The sequence below is a fragment of the Hyperolius riggenbachi genome, chromosome 5 (assembly GCF_040937935.1).
Source record: "Hyperolius riggenbachi isolate aHypRig1 chromosome 5, aHypRig1.pri, whole genome shotgun sequence".
NCBI lineage: Eukaryota > Metazoa > Chordata > Amphibia > Anura > Hyperoliidae > Hyperolius > Hyperolius riggenbachi.
In genome coordinates this window covers 38,957,738-38,978,599 of record NC_090650.1, presented here as the reverse complement: position 1 = coordinate 38,978,599, position 20,862 = coordinate 38,957,738, and the positions used below count along the sequence as shown (strand labels likewise).

Below are 20,862 nucleotides of genomic sequence, written 5' to 3'. Positions count from 1 at the left end.
CTTGAAGTTTTCCACAGTTTGTCACATTACTGCCACAAACATGCATCAATTTTATTGGAATTCCACGTGTAAGACCAATACAAAGTGGTGTACATGTGAGAAGTGGAATGAAAATCATACATGATTCCAAACATTTTTTACAAATAAATAACTGCAAAGTGGGGTGTGCATAATTATTCGGCCCCCTTTGATCTGAGTGCAGTCAGTTGCCTATAGACATAGAGATTTAACTCAAGTGCTATTCCAAATACCTACCCGTTGAAGCTCTAGGTGTACTTGGGACCAGTAAGAAGAAATGTGTGGGCAAAGCCAGACCATATGAAAAAAACCCGCCCCCGATTGCGGACATACACCTCCCTGTTGCAGCTAGGTCAATTTTAAGCAGTCTATCTTGTGAGAGGTAACTCCTGTGCAGAAACTTTAGGGCGTTCAACCTATCCCGTGCGGTTACGTTTACTGTAATAAAGTATCCCAAGATATTTTTCCAGGCATCGAGAGTTAGGTCAGGAATATCCACTTGCCATGCGAGATATAGCTTGTCTATTTTGGTTTGGCCTTTAGGCGGAAACGTTTTATATAGGACCGAAATAACATGTCCGAGGACCTTTTTATTTCCCCCTCCGTGGTATGGGACTGCACCAGCAGTGTTCTCCCTCCCAGTGTGAATTGTGCTTTAAAAGCATGTTGTAGCTGCATATATCTAAAATACATACTGTTAGGCATGCTATTGTCCCTTTTTAAAGAAGCAAATGATTTCAGTGAATTATTTTCAACTATATCTTGAAGTTTATACACCCCTAAATCTGCCCAGGCTTTAGGATCTGGTACAGTCAAAAATTCTGGCAAAGAAGGGTTCATCCATAACGGTGTGTGCGGGGAAATTTGCCCTGGATGACTGGAGTATTTATTAACTTTTTCCCAGACTCTGACTGTTGCTAACATATTAGGTGTTGCACGGGGGATCTGCTTACTTCCTCGAAAGGGAAGGCTGGAAAGCTCCAAAAAGGACCCCATTATCTCTGCCTCTAATGCGGTCTCCGGATTGTTTGGGGACTGGTCAAACCACCATCTTACAGTAACTGCAGCAGATGCCCAGTAATGATGTTCGAAATCAGGTAATCCAATACCTCCACTATTTTGATCCAGCTGCAAGATTGATAATGCAATGCACGGGTTTTTAGGATGCCATAGAAGAGATGTGACAGCTCTATTTATACTGTGAAAGTATTTAGATGGAATAATTACTGGGCTGTTTCTGAAATAATATAAGAATTTGGGTAGCATATTCATTTTAATAGCATTTGCCCGACCTAGCAGAGATAATGGGAGAGTTTGCCATGCCTTACATTTCTGTTTCAGCTTGGATAGTATTGGTTCTAAGTTTAAATCGTAATATTCACTCTTATGTTAGCAGTATATACAGTTATACAATCTTAATATCTTTATGTCACACTGGTTGGTAATCTAGTGGGTGCAAAATATTAACAGAATCCTGTATCATCTTCATGAGGAGTGCTTGGATGAGTTCAGGGTTTAAGTGCAGTGTTTGAAAGCCCTGTAAAAGCCTTGTGGTATTGAGTTCGGTAGAAGACAAAGTCCTATGCACTCAATGTGGGGAGATGAACATGGTGTCACAGCGACACCCAGTGGCCGACTTTATAAAATGTTAACCAGAAGAAAAATTAATATAGAAAAACAGGTGCATTCAAGTTCCTTTGGTAGTAAATAGGCATTTCTTGCTAAAGGGAAGTGTAAACCCATAGTTCGGGGGTGTTATCAGCTTCCAGTGTAACTTCCCTGTAAATGCAAATAAGAGGAGTTCAGTACTTAGCGTTGTCATAGTAGGTTGAGTGTAGGCAAATCAAGGGTTTGGAAGTGCATCCAGCCATTTTGATACCTCTTCAGGTTATTCCGTGCCCGGAGCTTAGCTTTCACTTGCACAAAGGATTGTCTTTGCTTTTGGGTTTCAATCGTGTAGTCAGGAAATAGCATTATCTTAGTGTTTTCAAAGTGCAGCTCCTCAGCGCGTCGGGCAGCATCTAGAATTGCATCTCTGTCTCTAAAGTTAAGTAGCTTAAATATCACTGGCCGGGGAAGGGGGGGGGGGGTGCCCGGGGGGGCCTTGCTTGGCCGAGATTCTATGTGCCCGTTCTATAACAAAAAATGGTGAAAATGTGACCTCGGAGAAGCTTTTTGAGCAAAGTCTCAATGTATATAGGAACGTTCTTACCTTCTGACCCCTCCGGGAGCCCCAGCAGCCTAAGATTGTTTCGCCTGTTGCGATTTTCCGCATTAATAAATAAAAACCACTCAGCGAGCTTCACCTCTTATCCTAAAACCTCCAATCTACTGTGGGTATGCTGCAATAGTTAAAATGTGTACCAACATATATCAATTCAAGTTCATAACATACTATGCGCTGCCTCACAGTCCACTAAAATGAAGAAAAACAGTCCCAAATCTCACAGTTCACAAGTTTTCTTCAATCTCCAGAGACAGTGACCTCATGCAAGAAAGGGAATAGAAAAAACAGAAGATCTTCATCGCATAGGCTGCCACTAAATTGAGCAATCCTCCACCACTATGGCCCGTGCACAATTCTACAGGACACCACCATTCGTTGTGCACACCGCCACCTGTGATGACCGCTCTCACCTTGTACTATGGCTGCCCAGGCCCACAGACAGCTCATACAGCATGTAAATTCCAAACCCGATCAGATCTTCTTCTTCCACTCCCACTCACAGGCAGATTTCCCAAGAATATAAATAAAAATTCATTGCGCAGGCTGTACTGGTATTTGGGAAAGGATTACCCACTATCCAGGATGTCACCGTGCTGAAATTATGGGGGCCATCAACTCCACACTGTGTCACCCCCACCTTACGGAATCGTGCTCACCTGATAGATGGGCTGCCCAAATCACAGACAGCTCAATGGCCTATTTGCACAATCCTGCAACTCCCAGCTCTTCTACCAATTCTTGGTTCAACCTTCCCACCTCCAGACAAAATCAGCCCACTGCAACTAAATATCTTCACATAGCATAAAACCATTTAATTAAGATAATAAAAGATCAGTAGCGCTACTCACAAACATCAATAAAAAACAGCGTGTATCAATAAAGCTCCAGGACGTCTCCTAGTTGCACTGCCGCTTCCTGCCCGTTAAGCCACGCCCTACGCGTTTCGTCAATCGACTCATCATAGCCCCTGATGAGTCGATTGACGAAACGCATAGGACGTGGCTTAGCGGGCAGGAAGCGGCAGTGCAACTAGGAGACGTCCTGGAGCTTTGATACACGCTGTTTTTTATTGATGTTTGTGAGTAGCGCTACTGATCTTTTATTATCTTAATTAAATGGTTTTATGCTATGTGAAGATATTTAGTTGCAGTGGGCTGATTTTGTCTGGAGGTGGGAAGGTTGAACCAAGAATTGGTAGAAGAGCTGGGAGTTGCAGGATTGTGCAAATAGGCCATTGAGCTGTCTGTGATTTGGGCAGCCCATCTATCAGGTGAGCACGATTCCGTAAGGTGGGGGTGACACAGTGTGGAGTTGATGGCCCCCATAATTTCAGCACGGTGACATCCTGGATAGTGGGTAATCCTTTCCCAAATACCAGTACAGCCTGCGCAATGAATTTTTATTTATATTCTTGGGAAATCTGCCTGTGAGTGGGAGTGGAAGAAGAAGAAGATCTGATCGGGTTTGGAATTTACATGCTGTATGAGCTGTCTGTGGGCCTGGGCAGCCATAGTACAAGGTGAGAGCGGTCATCACAGGTGGCGGTCCATCCTCCTGTTACCAGTGAGCTAGTCGTGTGCAGATCCCTAGTCCATCCTCCTGTTACCAGTGAGCTAGTCGTGTGCAGATCCCTAGTCCGGTCTCCTGTTACCAGTGAGCTAGTCGTGTGCAGATCCCTAGTCCCGCCTCCTGTTACCAGTGAGCTAGTCGTGTGCAGATCCCTAGTCCCGCCTCCTGTTACCAGTGAGCTAGTCGTGTGCAGATCCCTAGTCCCGCCTCCTGTTACCAGTGAGCTAGTCGTGTGCAGATCCCTAGTCCTGCCTCCTGTTACCAGTGAGCTAGTCGTGCGCAGATCCCTAGTCCTGCATTCTGTTACCAGTGAGCTAGTCGTGTGCAGATCCCTAGTCCCGCCTCTCGTTACCAGCGAGCTAGTCGTGTGCAGATCCCTAGTCCCACCACCTGTTACCAGTGAGCTAGTCGTGTGCAGATCCCTAGCACCGCCTCCTGTTACCAGTGAGCTAGTCATGTGCAGATCCCTAGTCCCGCCTCCCGTTACCAGGAGAGAAGGCTGGTCTGTAAGTGCACATGAACCAGAGAAAAGTAATCACACAGCCACTCAAAGGGACTTATTCAAAAGTACACAATTTATTGAGATCTTATTTGGTACAAAATGGTTAACACCCCTCAAACAGCAAACCCCTTTACAACCAGAATGCTGGCCATACCATCAGGAGCGCTCCCGACACCACCACTCACTATACCACCTCACAATCATGCACATATTAGGATTGCATGTGTGTGTATCTTTAAGTGGGAGATACAGCTTAGCAATGAACTGCTACTGCATCAAAACAGCACTTTTAACCATCAAAGTTCTTAAATCCTTAATCCAAAACAAGCCTTTGTTATGCACAGGATACCATCATTTAAATAGCTATATTGCACTTAAACGTCCGCATAATGTCAGAGCGGCTCCCACTTACAGTTTTGGTTAGTGTAAGCAGTTCAACCGGCTAGTGTCATCAGGGCCTGTTCTAGACTTTTTGCTGCCTGTGGCAAGCTTGTGAGGATGCACCCCCAGTTTTGGAATGATCGCATAGCACCTGAAAGTTTACTCTGCTTCATTTAATGTTCTCACATGACATGCTGCAGCTCAACACAATAGCGCACTGGCTGGCTGTGAGTCTGTGACTAACAAACTGCTCACCCTCAGCCACTCCATTCCTTCTCAGTCAGGACTACAGTGCCACCTCCTTCCTTCTGCTGTGCAAGTCAAATGAAACACTTCTGCTCTCCTGCCTCCCCCCTCCTCACACTGCTGCTCTCCTGCAAGCTGCTTTTTACCAATGATGACCTCTTCACCTCGCTCTCCTCTCGCTTCTTCTCCTACTCTGACTGCATGCTGTAAGTGTAAACACAGTACAAATATGCTGCCCCTGTAATTTCTGCCTTTTAAACAATACCAGATTCCTGGCAGCCCTGCTGATCTGTTTAGCTGCAGTAGTGTCTGAATAACACCAGAAGCAAGCATGCAGCTAACCTTGTCAGATCTGACAATAATGTCAGAAACACATGATCTGCTGCATGCGTGTTCAGGGTCTATGGCTAAAAGTATTATAGGTAGAGGATCAGCAGGACTGCCAGGCAACTGGCATTGCTTAAAAGGAATTAAATATGGCAGCCTCCATATAACTTTCACTTCAATTGTCCTTTAAAGCTAAACTGAAGTGAGGAAACTCCAGGTTAGATAGTTACCATGCATAGGAAAGGCTCTGGTCCTCTCTCTGTCCCGTTGTTCCTGCACCATGTCAGGTTACAGTTATTCATCCTGCTATATCTTCTTTACTCCTCAGGCAGCCTTCAGCACATCAGATTGTACAAAAGGAAAGTGAGTGTGGCACTCCTATAAAGGACAAGATGGATCCGTGGATAGGGAGAGAGTGAGACCAAGATCCCCGCTGTATCACCTATTACACTGTTTCAACAGTCAGCCACTGACGTGTGCCTCGCTTAAGTGACAGGAAGAAAGCAAATCGTAACTGGTAACAGATAAGAAGCAGATTCAGGCACCATCCGTCATTCAGCTTGTTTATTTTCAAGACAACTTGTGCAGTTTATACATCAAACAGTTATCACCTGGTGTCCCATGGCGGGGCTGTGCGGGATGCGGTGGAGGTGGGTGCTCAGGGCTGTAGAAAGGTCGGCGACGGCCGTTTCGCGTCCATCCCCGAATAGTACATAAGACAAGCACATCCATATTGCCCATATGTGAGCTCCGACTTGCCCATACACAGTACAGATGTGCTTGTCTGCAGCACTACCCCATCCCCGAATAGTACATAAGACAAGCACATCCATATTGCCCATATGTGAGCTCCGACTTGCCCATACACAGTACAGATGTGCTTGTCTGCAGCACTACCCCATCCCCGAATAGTACATAAGACAAGCACATCCATATTGCCCATATGTGAGCTCCGACTTGCCCATACACAGTACAGATGTGCTTGTCTGCAGCACTACCCCATCCCCGAATAGTACATAAGACAAGCACATCCATATTGCCCATGTGTGAGCTCCGACTTGCCCATACACAGTACAGATGTGCTTGTCTGCAGCACTACCCCATCCCCGAATAGTACATAAGACAAGCACATCCATATTGCCCATATGTGAGCTCCGACTTGCCCATACACAGTACGGATGTGCTTGTCTGCAGCACTACCCCATCCCCGATTAGTATGTAAGACAAGCACATCCATATTGCCCATGTGTGAGCTCTGACTTGCCCATACACAGTACAGATGTGCTTGTCTGCAGCACTACCCCATCCCAGAATAGTACATAAGACAAGCACATCCATATTGCCCATGTGTGAGCTCTGACTTGCCCATACACAGTACAGATGTGCTTGTCTGCAGCACTACCCCATCCCAGAATAGTACAGTGGGTTGCAAAAGTATTCGGCCCCCTTGAAGTTTTCCACATTTTGTCACATTACTGCCACAAACATGCATCAATTTTATTGGAATTCCATGTGAAAGACCAATACAAAGTGGTGTACATGTGAGAAGTGGAACGAAAATCATACATCATTCCAAACATTTTTTACAAATAAATAACTGCAAGTGGGGTGTGCGTAATTATTCAGCCCCCTGAGTCAATACTTTGTAGAAGCACCTTTTGCTGCAATTACAGCTGCCAGTCTTTTAGGGTATGTCTCTACCAGCTTTGCACATCTAGAGACTGAAATCCTTGCCCATTCTTCTTTGCAAAACAGCTCGAGTTCAGTCAGATTAGATGGACAGCATTTGTGAACAGCAGTTTTCAGATCTTGCCACAGATTCTCGATTGGATTTAGATCTGGCCTTTGACTGGGCCATTCTAACACATAGATATGTTTTGTTTTAAACCATTCCATTGTTGCCCTGGCTTTATGTTTAGGGTCACTGTCCTGCTGGAAGGTGAACCTCCACCCCAGTCTCAAGTCTTTTGCCCATGTATGAGCTCTGACTTGCCCATACACAGTACAGATGTGCTTGTCTGCAGCACTACCCCATCCCAGAATAGTACATAAGACAAGCACATCCATATTGCCCATGTGTGAGCTCTGACTTGCCCATACACAGTACGGATGTGCTTGTCTGCAGCACTACCTCCACCCCCGAATAGTACGTAAGACAAGCACATCCATATTGCTCATGTGGGATCTCCGACTTGCCCATACACAGTATTTTGAAGGCTGTCTGAGGTGTACTGAAGAGCTAGCAGGGCAAATAACTTCCAAAGGGGAAATCTGGGAGAGACTGAGGACTGGGTAGGCTCTATGGTATCCAGAGCCTTCCCTTTGCTTAGGTGTGTATTAAATCTGAAGTGAATTTTCTCACTTCAGTTTCCCTTTAAAGGAACCCTGAACATAACTAAAAAAGTGATGCTAAAACTTGCCCAGGGCTTCCTCCCGCCCCCTGTAACCCATGACATCCCTCAGTGTCCTCTGGGCTCCCTCCTGCCCCCTGTGGTCAGTGACGTCCCTCAGTGTCGTCTGGGCTCACTCCTGCCCCCTGTAGTCCATGACGTCCCTCAGTGTCCTCTGGGCTCACTCCTGCCCCCTGTAGTCCGTGACGTCCCTCAGTGTCCTCTGGGCTCACTCCTGCCCCCTGTAGTCCGTGACGTCCCTCAGTGTCCTCTGGGCTCACTCCTGCCCCCTGTAGTCCGTGACGTCCCTCAGTGTCCTCTGGGCTCACTCCTGCCCCCTGTAGTCCGTGACGTCCCTCAGTGTCCTCTGGGCTCCCTCCTGCCCCTGTGGTCAGTGATGTTCCTCACTGTCCTCTGGGCTCCCTCCTGCCCCCTGTGGTCAGTGACGTCCCTCAGTGTCCTCTGGGCTCCCTCCTGCCCCCAGTGGTCAGTGACGTCCCTCAGTGTCCTCTGGGCTCCCTCCTGCCCCCTGTGGTCCGTGATGTCCCTCAGTGTCCTCTGGGCTCACTCCTGCCCCCTGTGGTCAGTGACATCTCTCAGTGTCCTCTGGGCTCCCTCCTGCCCCCTGTGGTCAGTGACGTCCCTCAGTGTCCTCTGGGCTCACTCCTGCCCCCTGTGGTCAGTGACGTCCCCTCAGTGTCCTCTGGGCTCCCTGCTGCCCCCTGTAGTCCGTGAGGTCCCTCAGTGTCCTCTGGGCTCACTTCTGCCCCCTGTAGTCCGTGACGTCCCTCAGTGTCCTCTGGGCTCACTCCTGCCCCCTGTAGTCCGTGACGTCCCTCAGTGTCCTCTGGGCTCACTCCTGCCCCCTGTAGTCCGTGACGTCCCTCAGTGTCCTCTGGGCTCCCTCCTGCCCCTGTGGTTAGCGATGTTCATCACTGTCCTCTGGGCTCCCTCCTGCCCCCTGTGGTCAGTGATGTCCCTCAGTGTCCTCTGGGCTCCCTCCTGCCCCCAGTGGTCAGTGACGCCCCTCAGTGTCCTCTGGGCTCCCTCCTGCCCCCTGTGGTCAGTGACGTCCCTCAGTGTCCTCTGGGCTCCCTCCTGCCCCCTGTGGTCAGTGATGTCTCTCAGTGTCCTCTGGGCTCCCTCCTGGCCCCTGTGGTCCGTGACGTCCCTCAGTGTCCTCTGGGCTCACTCCTGCCCCCTGTGGTCAGTGACATCTCTGTGTCCTCTGAGCTCCCTCCTGTGGTCAGTGACGTCCCTCAGTGTCCTCTGGGCTCCCTCCTGCCCCCTGTGGTCCATGACGTCCCTCAGTGTCCTCTGGGCTCACTCCTGCCCCCTGTAGTCCGTGACATCCCTCAGTGTCCTCTGGGCTCACACCTGCCCCCTGTAGTCCGTGACGTCCCTCAGTGTCCTCTGGGCTCCCTCCTGCCCCCTGTAGTCCGTGACGTCCCTCAGTGTCCTCTGGGCTCCCTCCTGCCCCCTGTAGTCCGTGACGTCCCTCAGTGTCCTCTGGGCTCCCTCCTGCCCCCTGTAGTCAGTGACGTCCCTCAGTGTCCTCTGGGCTCCCTCCTGCCCCCTGTGGTCAGTGACGTCCCTCAGTGTCCTCTGGGCTCCCTCCTGCCCCCTGTGGTCAGTGATGTCCCTCAGTGTCCTCTGGGCTCACTCCTGCCCCCTGTAGCCTGTGATGCCCCTCAGTGTCCTCTGGGCTCCCTCCTGCCCCCTGTAGTCCGTGATGTCCCTCAGTGTCCTCTGGGCTCACTCCTGCCCCGTGTAGCCTGTGACGTTCCTCAGTGTCCTCTGGGCTCCCTCCCGCCCCCTGTAGCTCGTGACATCCCTCAGTGTTCTCTGGGCTCCCTCCTGCCCCCTGTAGTCCGTGATGTCTCTTAGTGTCCTCTGGGCTCCCTCCTGCCCCTGTGGTTAGCGATGTTCATCACTGTCCTCTGGGCTCCCTCCTGCCCCCTGTGGTCAGTGATGTCCCTCAGTGTCCTCTGGGCTCCCTCCTGCCCCCAGTGGTCAGTGACGCCCCTCAGTGTCCTCTGGGCTCCCTCCTGCCCCCTGTGGTCAGTGACGTCCCTCAGTGTCCTCTGGGCTCCCTCCTGCCCCCTGTGGTCAGTGATGTCCCTCAGTGTCCTCTGGGCTCCCTCCTGGCCCCTGTGGTCCGTGACGTCCCTCAGTGTCCTCTGGGCTCACTCCTGCCCCCTGTGGTCAGTGACGTCTCTGTGTCCTCTGAGCTCCCTCCTGTGGTCAGTGACGTCCCTCAGTGTCCTCTGGGCTCCCTCCTGCCCCCTGTGGTCCATGACGTCCCTCAGTGTCCTCTGGGCTCACTCCTGCCCCCTGTAGTCCGTGACATCCCTCAGTGTCCTCTGGGCTCACACCTGCCCCCTGTAGTCCGTGACGTCCCTCAGTGTCCTCTGGGCTCCCTCCTGCCCCCTGTAGTCCGTGACGTCCCTCAGTGTCCTCTGGGCTCCCTCCTGCCCCCTGTAGTCCGTGACGTCCCTCAGTGTCCTCTGGGCTCCCTCCTGCCCCCTGTAGTCAGTGACGTCCCTAAGTGTCCTCTGGGCTCCCTCCTGCCCCCTGTGGTCAGTGATGTCCCTCAGTGTCCTCTGGGCTCACTCCTGCCCCCTGTAGCCTGTGATGCCCCTCAGTGTCCTCTGGGCTCCCTCCTGCCCCCTGTAGTCCGTGATGTCCCTCAGTGTCCTCTGGGCTCACTCCTGCCCCCTGTAGCCTGTGACGTTCCTCAGTGTCCTCTGGGCTCCCTCCCGCCCCCTGTAGCTCGTGACATCCCTCAGTGTTCTCTGGGCTCCCTCCTGCCCCCTGTAGTCCGTGATGTTTCTTAGTGTCCTCTAGGGCTCCCTCCTGCCCCCTGTGGTCAGTAATGTCCCTCAGTGTCCTCTGGGCTCCCTCCTGCCCCATGTAGCCTGTGACATTCCTCAGTGTCCTCTGGGCTCCCTCCCGCTCCCTGTAGCCCCTAGTTGCTGATAAGTGGCTATACTGAAAAGAAGATTCATCTCTACTGTTAAACTGTTGTGTTGCTGATCGGCCAATTAGTTGGTGCCTAAACCCCTCCCATCACCAGCAGGCCCTTGACTTGGTGCTTTTGTGGCTGCCATAGCTGTGGATATAACTGACTGCCTTTCGGCTGTATTTATTTCAGGTTAACCTCAGCCAGATCTATACGTTTCTTTGCCACTAAGAGTTTGAGTCACGGATGCTATATGCTGTATGCACTACTGTCTTGATGTGCTACTGAGTTCCTGTAGTACAAAAGTCGATTGTTTTACAACACATTAACATCAAGCTCGGGGCTGGCTGTCTGTGAATCCGGTACTATGTGGCTGTCTAACCAGTTGTTTGTTAGTTTGTTTGTATTTATATATTTTGTAGTACTAACTACTGTCAGGTCATAACAACATTTTGACATTTTTTTCCCCAAGGGGCGCCTTGTAAAAAGTCATCAGGGGTTCCCTCACCCAGAAAAGTTTGAGAACCGCTGGTATACACAGCCATGTAAGCCTGTTGTCTAGGTGATGGTTGCTGTGGGAGAGACAGTGAGCTGTGGCAGTAGGGAAGGAAAATGAACACTGAGCTGGGTTAAAAAAAAAAAAAGAAAGAAGAAAAAAGCAGAAGTGACATCACTTTTCGCATCACAGGGAAACAGTAAAGATGAGAACCTGCAGAAATATTATTTTCTTTTTTCATATCATATTTCCCCTAAATCTGACACTGAACACTTAAAACAACAGGATAGGTAAGATAAATAAGTAATATTCACTGAGTGGTTTTGTTTTATTGTTTCAGCTAATATGGACCCACTTAAATGTGTCTTATGTTTGAAGACATTTAAACTTGTGTTTTCATTGTCCACAATCAATCATTTGTATGTTCTCCGGTGTAAGTCATGCAGAGTCAAAGTAATAAGGCATTGTGAGTGTCCACTTCCTGTAAAACCTCACTTCCTGCAATATGTGTCACTTCCATGTTCCTTTGGCTTTCTGCCAAAATGCCTATAAACCGCCAAGTAAACTCTCAACAAGCACACAATATACGGTAGCAGAGCATTCAATCAGCCAATGCCACATCCTGGAAAATGCCTGACGTATGCTAGCGACCAACGCCTGCAAACGCATGCAACTGCTGGAAAAGTTGAAGGAGTCTGATATAGGCCCAGTGCACACCAAAAACCTCTAGCAGATCCACAAAATGCTAGAGGTTTTTGAAGCAGATTTCAGAGCGATTCTAGGCATGTTTAGAGAAGTTTTCTAGACATGCCTAGCGTTTTTTGGAGCATTTTTGTGTAGCAGATTTCATATATTGTTATAGTAAAGCTGTTACTGAACAGCTTCTGTAACAAAAACCGCCTGGAAAACCGCTCTGATCTAGGGTTTTTCAGAGCGGTTTTCCACTTTCCTATTCTTTAACATTGAGGCAGAAACGCCTCCGAAATAAAAAAAAATGCTGCAGCCTGGGAGTTTGCGTTTCCGCTCCGGTGTGCACCAGCCCGAAGACAGTCAAAGAGCAGCAACAATCCAATGCACTGAGGAGCATGAAAGAGTCCTTGGGATTCAGTGTAAAAATGCTGCCATTTGTGCTTTGCAAGAAGTAAAGGAAACACTGGAAAAGAACACTCATAGCCAAAACATTTCCCACACTCAACACACATGTCTCACAAGCAGTGATTTACGTCCAAAACATTTCCCACACTCAGCACATGAATAGGGCTTCTCACCAGAGTGAGATCTCTCATGAATAATAAGGTATCCTTTTTGTCCAAAACATTTCCCACACTTAGCACATGAATAGGGCTTCTCACCAGTGTGAGATCTCTCATGTCTGACAACGTCTGATTTCTGAACAAAACATTTCCCACACTCGGCACATGAATAGGGCTTCTCACCACTGTGAGATCTCTCGTGTTTGACAAGGCTTCCTTTCTGTCCAAAACATTTCCCACACTCAGCACATGAATAGGGCTTCTCACCAGTGTGACATCTCTCATGTTTGACAAGGTCTGATTTCTGGACAAAGCATTTCCCACATGCAGCACATGAATAGGACTTCTCACCACTGTGAGATCTATCATGTATTAAAAGGTGTGCTTTCTGCCTAAAACATTTCCCACACTCACCACATGAATAGGGCTTTTCACCAGTGTGAGATCTCTTATGTTTGACCAGGTCTGATTTCTGAACAAAGCATTTCCCACATGCAGCGCATGAATAGGACTTCTCACAAGTGTGCGATATCTCATGTTTGACAAGGTTTTCTTTCAGTCCAAAATCTTTCCCACACTCAGTACATGAATAGTTCTTCTCGCCAGTGTGAGATCTCTCATGTCCTACAAGGTGTGCTATATGCCCAAAACATTTCCCACACTCAGCACATGAATAGGTCTTCTCACCAGTGTGAGATCTCTCATGTCTTACAAGGTCTGATTTCTGAATAAAGCATTTCCCACACTGAGCACATGAATAGGGCTTCTCACCAGTGTGAGATCTCTCATGTGTTAAAAGGTGTCCTTTCCGCCCAAAACATTTCCCACACTCAGCACATGCATAGGACTTCCCACTAGTGTGAGATATCTCATGTGTTACAAAATTTGATTTCCATACAAAACCTTTCTTACATGTGGAAAAGGAATAAGACCCTCCAGCAGGGGGAGAGCTGTTCTGGATATGAGGCCCCTCAGGGTTAGACAGGTGAGGGGAGTTTGAGGGAATGTTTGGGGTAACTAGGATATCTGCAGGAGACTCTCGTCCAATGACATCATCATCTGTTGTACAGTCTGTGGATACAGAGAGACGAGTCTCTGAGAGGTTCCTGATGCCGGGACTTTGCGCTGCAAATAGAGAAACATCATCACTTTCTGTTAGAGAATTCTGAGGGGAGGAACAATTATCATTAGGGATGGTCAGTGAGCTGCTGATAATTCCAAATCATGCAAAATTGATGAGGATTGGAAATGGGCCAGATGCAGCATCTGCATAACTTTACATATAATTAGCATATCATTTGCACCATCTCAGAGTTATTGGCATGTCACTGACCATCGCTAGTTATCAGCCTGACTGAGAACTGCAGAATGTTGTGCTCATTACAGGCTGCCAATCACGACAATAACTTTGCCTTCCATGTCATGTAATATACCACCTTGACATAAATTTTAAAAAAGTTCAGTCCCTAAGGTAAATAATGTTGGGTACTATGGGAGGGAAATTACTGAATCTGAGAGAGCCTAAGCGCTTTGAGTCCTATGGGAGAAAAGCACTATAGAAATGTTATTGTATATTGTATTGTATATTGTACAAAAATTCAGTGTGGGGATTATTATTAAATAAAAATTAATTTTGGTGTAATTTACTATTAGGCCACAAGATGTCCTCGGTCATTATTTCCAATTCACCTAGGTAAGCACGTGAATCGGAAGAAATGCATGGCAGTGTAACAACAGGAAGATACAATGAATGCTGGCGTTTCGTAGACGCAGGTATTCATTGAATCGGGGACTTAGATTTATGAATGGGAATTGCGGTCCCATTCATTAACTTCCCCTCTAAGCGGCGGTAACGGCGGTGTGGGCGAACGGGAGCGAGCGTCGGCTGCACGGCGCTGCAGACTTGCATTCACTGCCCTGGTGCATCCTGTGAACTTTGCAGGGCCGTGAATGTACTGCACGGCGTGCATCAATTAGTTAAGCTGTTGGACATGACAGCTCAGCCCACTGCAGACAAATTACAGGCAAGCAGAGGGGAAGTGGACAGCATGCTGTGCCTGCCAGGCTGTGTGTGAGCTTATGCTGGGCAGACTGGCTGCATTACTGTGTAGCCTGGGGTGTGTAACATCTGCCCAGTGATCCCTCTGCCATATGTAGGGCGATACACAGCGTTCACTCACCGGTTCACACCGCCAGCAGACTTAACTTGCCTGTAACTGTCCCATCTCTATGACGTAATAGAGGGTGTAATAGAAATGAGACTGCGACAGGCAAGCTAAAGCTGGTGGCGGCACGGACTGGTGAGCGAACAATTTGCATCGCCCTGCATATGCTGGTGGGAGGAGCCCAAATACTTGCACCCAGCACTCGCTCTGGCGGGAAGGGGGGCCTCCACTGATCTGCACAATATGGTAGAGGCACTCCAAGGCTTACTCTTTGTTGTGACTCGAGTATAAGCCGAGACACCCACTTTAGGGCCACATTTTTGGTCTCAAAATTTCAGCTTATACTCGAGTATATACAGTAGTCACAGTTGGAGAGACCTTGCTTGATCTGCATCATATCTTTACTGTGAGATGTAGCGGGATGCTTCTCACTTATCCACCACCTCCCCTCTCCACAGAACAGAACAGGGCACTCCAAAGCCATCAGGATGTCTGTACTGTTATTGTTAGTAAGCTGTCACCCAATACAATCAGGAATATACAGTAGTTTGTTTAGATAGCAAAAATACAACACAAATACATGGCATAACCTCCAATATGGCCAGTCTGTGAGTAGTGACACAGTCATAACAGCACTACAGATACACATTATTCTATATTTACTGCTGATTACTCACCTGTTCTGCCCTCTGTAACAGTGTCCTTCTCTTTACTTGTCCTCATCATGTCACCCTCCTCCATAGACTGCTGATCACTCCTCACATACATCTCTTCTTCTTCCTTTTTAATTGTCCTCATCATGTCACCCTCCTCCATAGGCTGTTGATCACACATCACATACATCTCTTCTTCTTCCTCTTTACTTGTCCTCATCATGCCACCCTCCTCCATAGATTGCTGATCACTCCTCACATACTGCTCTTCTTCATCCTCTTTAACAACAGCACTTCCATGTATAATTTCTCCACCCTAAGGCACAAAGTGAGCAATAATGTAAAATGTGAACACAGATAACTGCATACACAGAAGGAAAGAATGTGTCACAGTTTGGTGTCTCTGGGGACCCTCAGCCCCACCTACCTGATAATGGTGGGGGACGTAGGGATCTTCTTGTGGACAATCCTGGTAATAAAGAGGACCTGTACATCTCTCTGGTGGATTTCTGTTACCGGATCCATCTGTAGGAAACACACACACTGACTGAATACATTGTGTCTATGTGTTTAGCAGATAATGTGGGGGGAGGTGTACCCTCAATACTGCTCTCCATTACAAGAAATGAAAGTCTCCTCTTACCTAGTGATGTGAGGTGCGGCTGATTCTCCTTCATGGGGTCTTTGTAGAGGTCCTTGTGTCCTTCTAGATCCTGCCACTCCTGCATGGAGAAATAGAAATCCTGACAACTTATAGGAACCTGACACACACAATGATACAGTCACCACACAGACACGCCCCTTATGTTCCTGGATAATGTCCTATAATTCCCAGCACTGCTCACCTCTCCTGTCAGCAGCTCCATCATCTTCTTGGTGGTTTCCAGAATCTTCTCCTTGTGTCCTTCAGATGTCAGGAAGTGAGGTGGGGGCACCGTGATGGTTACATGATCACCAAACTTTACTGGAGAATAACTCTGTATCGAGATACCAACAATAATGTCACAAGACACTCCCAGAATCCTCCTCACCTCCCCCATCATCTGTTTGTTTTGCTAATAGAGATAAATGTGACATCATGTGAATTCTCTTCATAATAGAGATAAATGTGACATCATGTGACCTCTCAGAATCCTCCTCACCTCTTGTTAGGCAATCAGTTGAATGGCATTTCAGCACAGAGGCACAGAACACCAGCCTCAGGCAGGACTAATATATACAATGGAGCTCTGCACATCTTTGCAGATAGCTAATTCGGGTACAGCCTCTGTCTGAAAGTGCTGCCAATTTCTCTTGCTGTACAAACTTAGCGTAAGTATACTTTTTGGCTAGCTGCATTCATGTGCTTCAATCTGCATTTAAACTTTTAAATTAGGAATTAGTACTTAATTTGCATCTGATTTGCATTCAAGGCATGTATTTAGCCCCAAGGGGGGTCTGCATGCCTCTGTTGGCTTTCATTTCAGTTTGCAGCCTGGAGCGCTGTCACTTGTTTGATGTCTAATATATACAATTGCCTAACATCATCATCCAATATCTCCAAACCAACTTATGTCTCCAAATGGGACCTTGACCCCTCTGGCGGTATTCCCGAGCTGAGCTCAGGCTGAGTGGCAGGAGCTCAAAAACCGCCACTTCTGTCTATTTCCTGGGCCTCGCACGTGATCAGCGCTAGCCAGTGGGAACAAGGCTTCTCCCCCGCGGCTGCCAGGATCCCCATTATCTCTGCTGTTCTTCCGGGGACCCAGTGGCCAATCAGGATGATGAAGCGGCGGTACATTGGGGGACAGCGTGGGGTCATGGGGGGGAGGTGAGGGGGGAAAAAAGCTGATTGGCCGAATTTGCATTATATTAAATACAGGGGGATTTATATCCAATACAATGTTGCCATTTGGTTCCTGACTGCGTCTGAGCTCAGTTGCTTGTGTGATCTGCTGACTTTTCTGCCTACCTGATACCGATTTTTGCCTGGATTTTGACTATTCTCTCTGCCTTCTGCCTGCACTGATTTTTGCCTGGACTCTGATTGATTTACTGTTGCCGAATCTTGCCGCCTGGATTTTTACTACTCTCTGCCTGCTGCCTGTACCGACCTCTGCCTGGATTTGACAACTCTCTGCCTACCGCCTGCATCGTCCTCTGTCTGCCTGTCGTCTGCTATGGCATCAGCCTCCAGAAGGCGTCTCACACCAGAAGCGCTGGTGGAGTTTGAAGCCAGCGATCTGCAGTCACTGGCGGACTCGAGTGACAGCGACTCACCTGGAGATCTGTCATCTGACCCAGGTAGCGAAAGCGACAGTGACTCCATCACCGAGATTTGTGATGTCCGTATTTGGTGCCCCACACACCTTACTCAGGCTCTGCCACTGTCCCCACCTTTACCTTCTACTGAGGAGCCTGGCCTGAAGTTAGACTGTGAACACAATCCCCTGATCTACCTGCAGCTCTTCTTCACCGATGTGGTCATTGAAAAAATAGTGGAGGAGACTAACCGCTATGCCACCCAACAACTGGCTGCTCCACAAGGGCCCTTTTCCAGGAGCAGGACATGGGAGCCGGTTACCAAACAGGACATTAGGCTCTTTTTGGGCCTAATTATTCTGCAGGGAGTGGTGGGGAAGCCCATGTAGAAATGGTATTGGACCACCAATAAACTTATTGCGACCTCTTTTTTTGAAACAATGATGTCCAAATATCACTTCAGTTTGATCATGAAGTTTTTGCACTTCTCCAACAATGACACTTTTGAGGAGTCCACCCACCCTGCGCCAAAACTTAATAAAATCTGGGAAGTGTATCAGATGGTGGTCATCAACTTCTGGAGCACTATGTACCACAGAGGGACATAAACATAGACGAGAGTCTGATGGCCTATATGGTGAGGCTGAGTTGGGTCCAGCACATAGCATCCAAGCGGGCCCGCTTTGGCGTAAAGTCATACATGCTATGTGAGTCGGCAAACGGTTACATTTGGAACACTGTATTGTACACTGACAAAGGCACCAAGTTCAACCCCAGGTTCAGCAACTACAGAGTGGCAACATCCTCTGTACTGTCTCTCATTGAGCCTTTACAGGACAAAGGCTACTGTCTGACCACTGATAATATCTACAGGTCCCCCAAACTTTTTGAGTTCCTCATAAAGCATAAGACTGATGCCTACGGCACTGTTAGGTCGTATGCTGGGAATACTCAGCTTGATTCTGAGCCATTAAGATGGCTTGGTAGTTAATTTCGGACTTGTCCGATCTCCCGCCCGATCAAATCGCCACTCAATTTCGCATTGAAGTGAATGGAAAGAGATAAGAAAAACAAGCTGAAGATAAGGGAATCGAGCGGGGAATCGTTCGAGTGGGAGAATCGAGAGGCAAAATTGAGCCGTGTAAGCCCGGCAAAACAGGCGGGAAAGGCCGTCAGCATTTAACAAGCAGAAGCTAAAAACTTGGGACATAGTTGCTTGGCAAGAGGGGAAATGCTGGCTCTCCGCTGGCGTGACAAAAAGGATGTCTGTCTCCTAAGCATAGTGCATGAAACTACAACTGTCCCCACCAGGACAAGAGGAGATAAAACAAAATCCAAAAGCCTCAGGTCGTGTTTGACTACAACAGCACCATGGGTGTTGTGGACAGAGCCGACCAGGTGGTGACTTTTTATCCTGCAGTAAGGAAGCAGCAAAAAAAAAAAAGTATTACAAAAAAGCAATTTCAGGCCAGCTTCAGTTGGTATAGTGGTTAGTGTGCTTGTCCACCGTACAGTGAGACCCAGGTTCAAATCCCAGCCAATGTGAGTTGGCTTTTATGCTACAAATCCTTAAAGGGAACCTAAACGGAGAAGGATATGGATTTTTCCTTTTAAAATAATACCAGTTGCCTGAATCGCCTGCTGATCCTGTGTCTGTAATACTTTTAGCCACAGCCCCTGAACAAGCATGCAGATCAGGTGCTCTGACTGAAGTCAGACTGGATTAGCTGCATGCTTGTTTCAGGGTGTCATTCAGCCACTATTGCAGTCACAAAGATCAGCTGGACTGCCAGGCAACTGGTATTGTTTACAGGAAACATCCATATCACTCTCAGTTAAGGTTCCCTTTAAAGGAGAACTGTAGTGAAAGGTATATGGAGGCTACCATATTGATTTCCTTTTAAGCAATACCAGTTACCTGGCTATCCTGCAGATCCTCTGCCTCCAATACGTTTAGCCCTAGACCCTGAACAAGCATGCAGCAGATCTGGTGTTTGACATTTTTGTAAGATCTGACAAGATTAGCTGCATGCTTGTTTCTGGTGTGATTCACACTACTGCAGCCAAATAGATCAGCAGGGCTGCCAGGCAACTGGTATAGCTTAAAAGGAAATCAATATGGCAGCCTCCATATACCTCTCACTACAGTTATCCTTTAAGCAACCTAATGGTTCTATTGCATTGAGCATAAATGTTAAATTTTAGGCTAGCTTCACTTACTTCTGTAGTGGTACAGTGCTTAGGGTGACGTGCCCACCACACAGTGAGATCTGGGTTCGATTCCCAGCTATGGTATGATGTATACTGGTTTTTAAAATAGTATAATTCCCTGGCAGAAGAGACCCTCCTCCCTCCAGTAGAGGGGAGGAGGGAGGAGGGACACTAATTAGTGTAGGTAGGCAAATGGTATAAAGGACCTTGCTTGGAGGAGGGAGGGTGGGCGGGTCCTCCAGCAGTGATGTGTATTTCACTCAATTAGGTGTGGCTCCAGGTATTAGAGCTTTTGAAACATGTTTTCTATCATTTTTCCAGTTGATAGAATTTTTTTAAACTTTGCCTCCCCATTGAAGTCTATTGCGGTTCGCGAACTTTTTCGCGAACCGAACCTTTCGCGGAAGTTCGCGAACAGGGTTCGCGAACCTAAAATCGGAGGTTCGGCCCATCTCTATATATTAGGTGTATATATGTACATACTGCATAATCTGCTGCCTTATTTGTACAATTTTGCTATTTTTTTTTTCAGTTTATTGATAAATGTAATTATTTCAACAATTTTGTGTTCCAGTCGTTTATTTATACACAGAATGCCTACCAGGCCTTTATTCTGATATATTTGGCGAGTTAAGACGTAAGAATTGGAGGCCTAAAATTCATGAAAAAAAAATGTACTGCTTTAGACCCATAAATCCAGACAGAAAGCCACTGCCAGGGTGGTACATGAGATATGGAAACATGTTGCTACTAGTTCCATAAGAGCATCTAAACTAGAAACAAATGATAAAGCACTAATGCGCTGGTACATGCCCCCTGACAGAAGGGCGAGATGGTGCCCTGGCAGCCCAACAAGGGCTTCTGTGGATGTGGCATGGAGAGCTACACTAGTGTAGTGCCCAGGTCCCCAACGCCCTGACGTGGCACTTCTGGGGATAAAACCACAACAGTTGTCAAAAAATCAGTTTGTCTTGTTTACACATATTCTACCAGCTTGCAGCAAGTCATTGTAGCTCCTGGAATAAAGTTCTCTCAGTATTCAACAACTTAAACCTAGGGTAAGTCATGCTGTATTTTTTACAGATCAGAGCTATCCAGGATGATAAACTTAAAGTGGATCCGAGATAAACTTTTACTCATTGCATAATGGTGTTCCTTTCATATAGTTTATAGGGCATTCCTCAAGCCAAATACTTTTTTTGTTTTGTTTTAATACTCTAA

The 20,862-nt window shown here is 47.6% G+C and overlaps 1 protein-coding gene across 1 annotated transcript in view; it reads right to left on the bottom strand.

The window, feature by feature from the left end:
- Positions 1–20,862, bottom strand: part of LOC137519301 (oocyte zinc finger protein XlCOF7.1-like) — an 82,117-nt gene that overhangs the window by 45,140 nt on the left and 16,115 nt on the right. The window contains exons 3-7 of the mRNA XM_068238247.1: positions 16,035–16,166; positions 15,833–15,911; positions 15,617–15,714; positions 15,214–15,505; positions 12,313–13,496 (exon numbers count right to left, since the gene is read on the bottom strand). Coding sequence (XP_068094348.1) covers positions 12,313–13,496; positions 15,214–15,505; positions 15,617–15,714; positions 15,833–15,911; positions 16,035–16,166 — 1,785 coding nt within the window. The remainder of the gene's footprint in view (positions 1–12,312; positions 13,497–15,213; positions 15,506–15,616; positions 15,715–15,832; positions 15,912–16,034; positions 16,167–20,862) is intronic.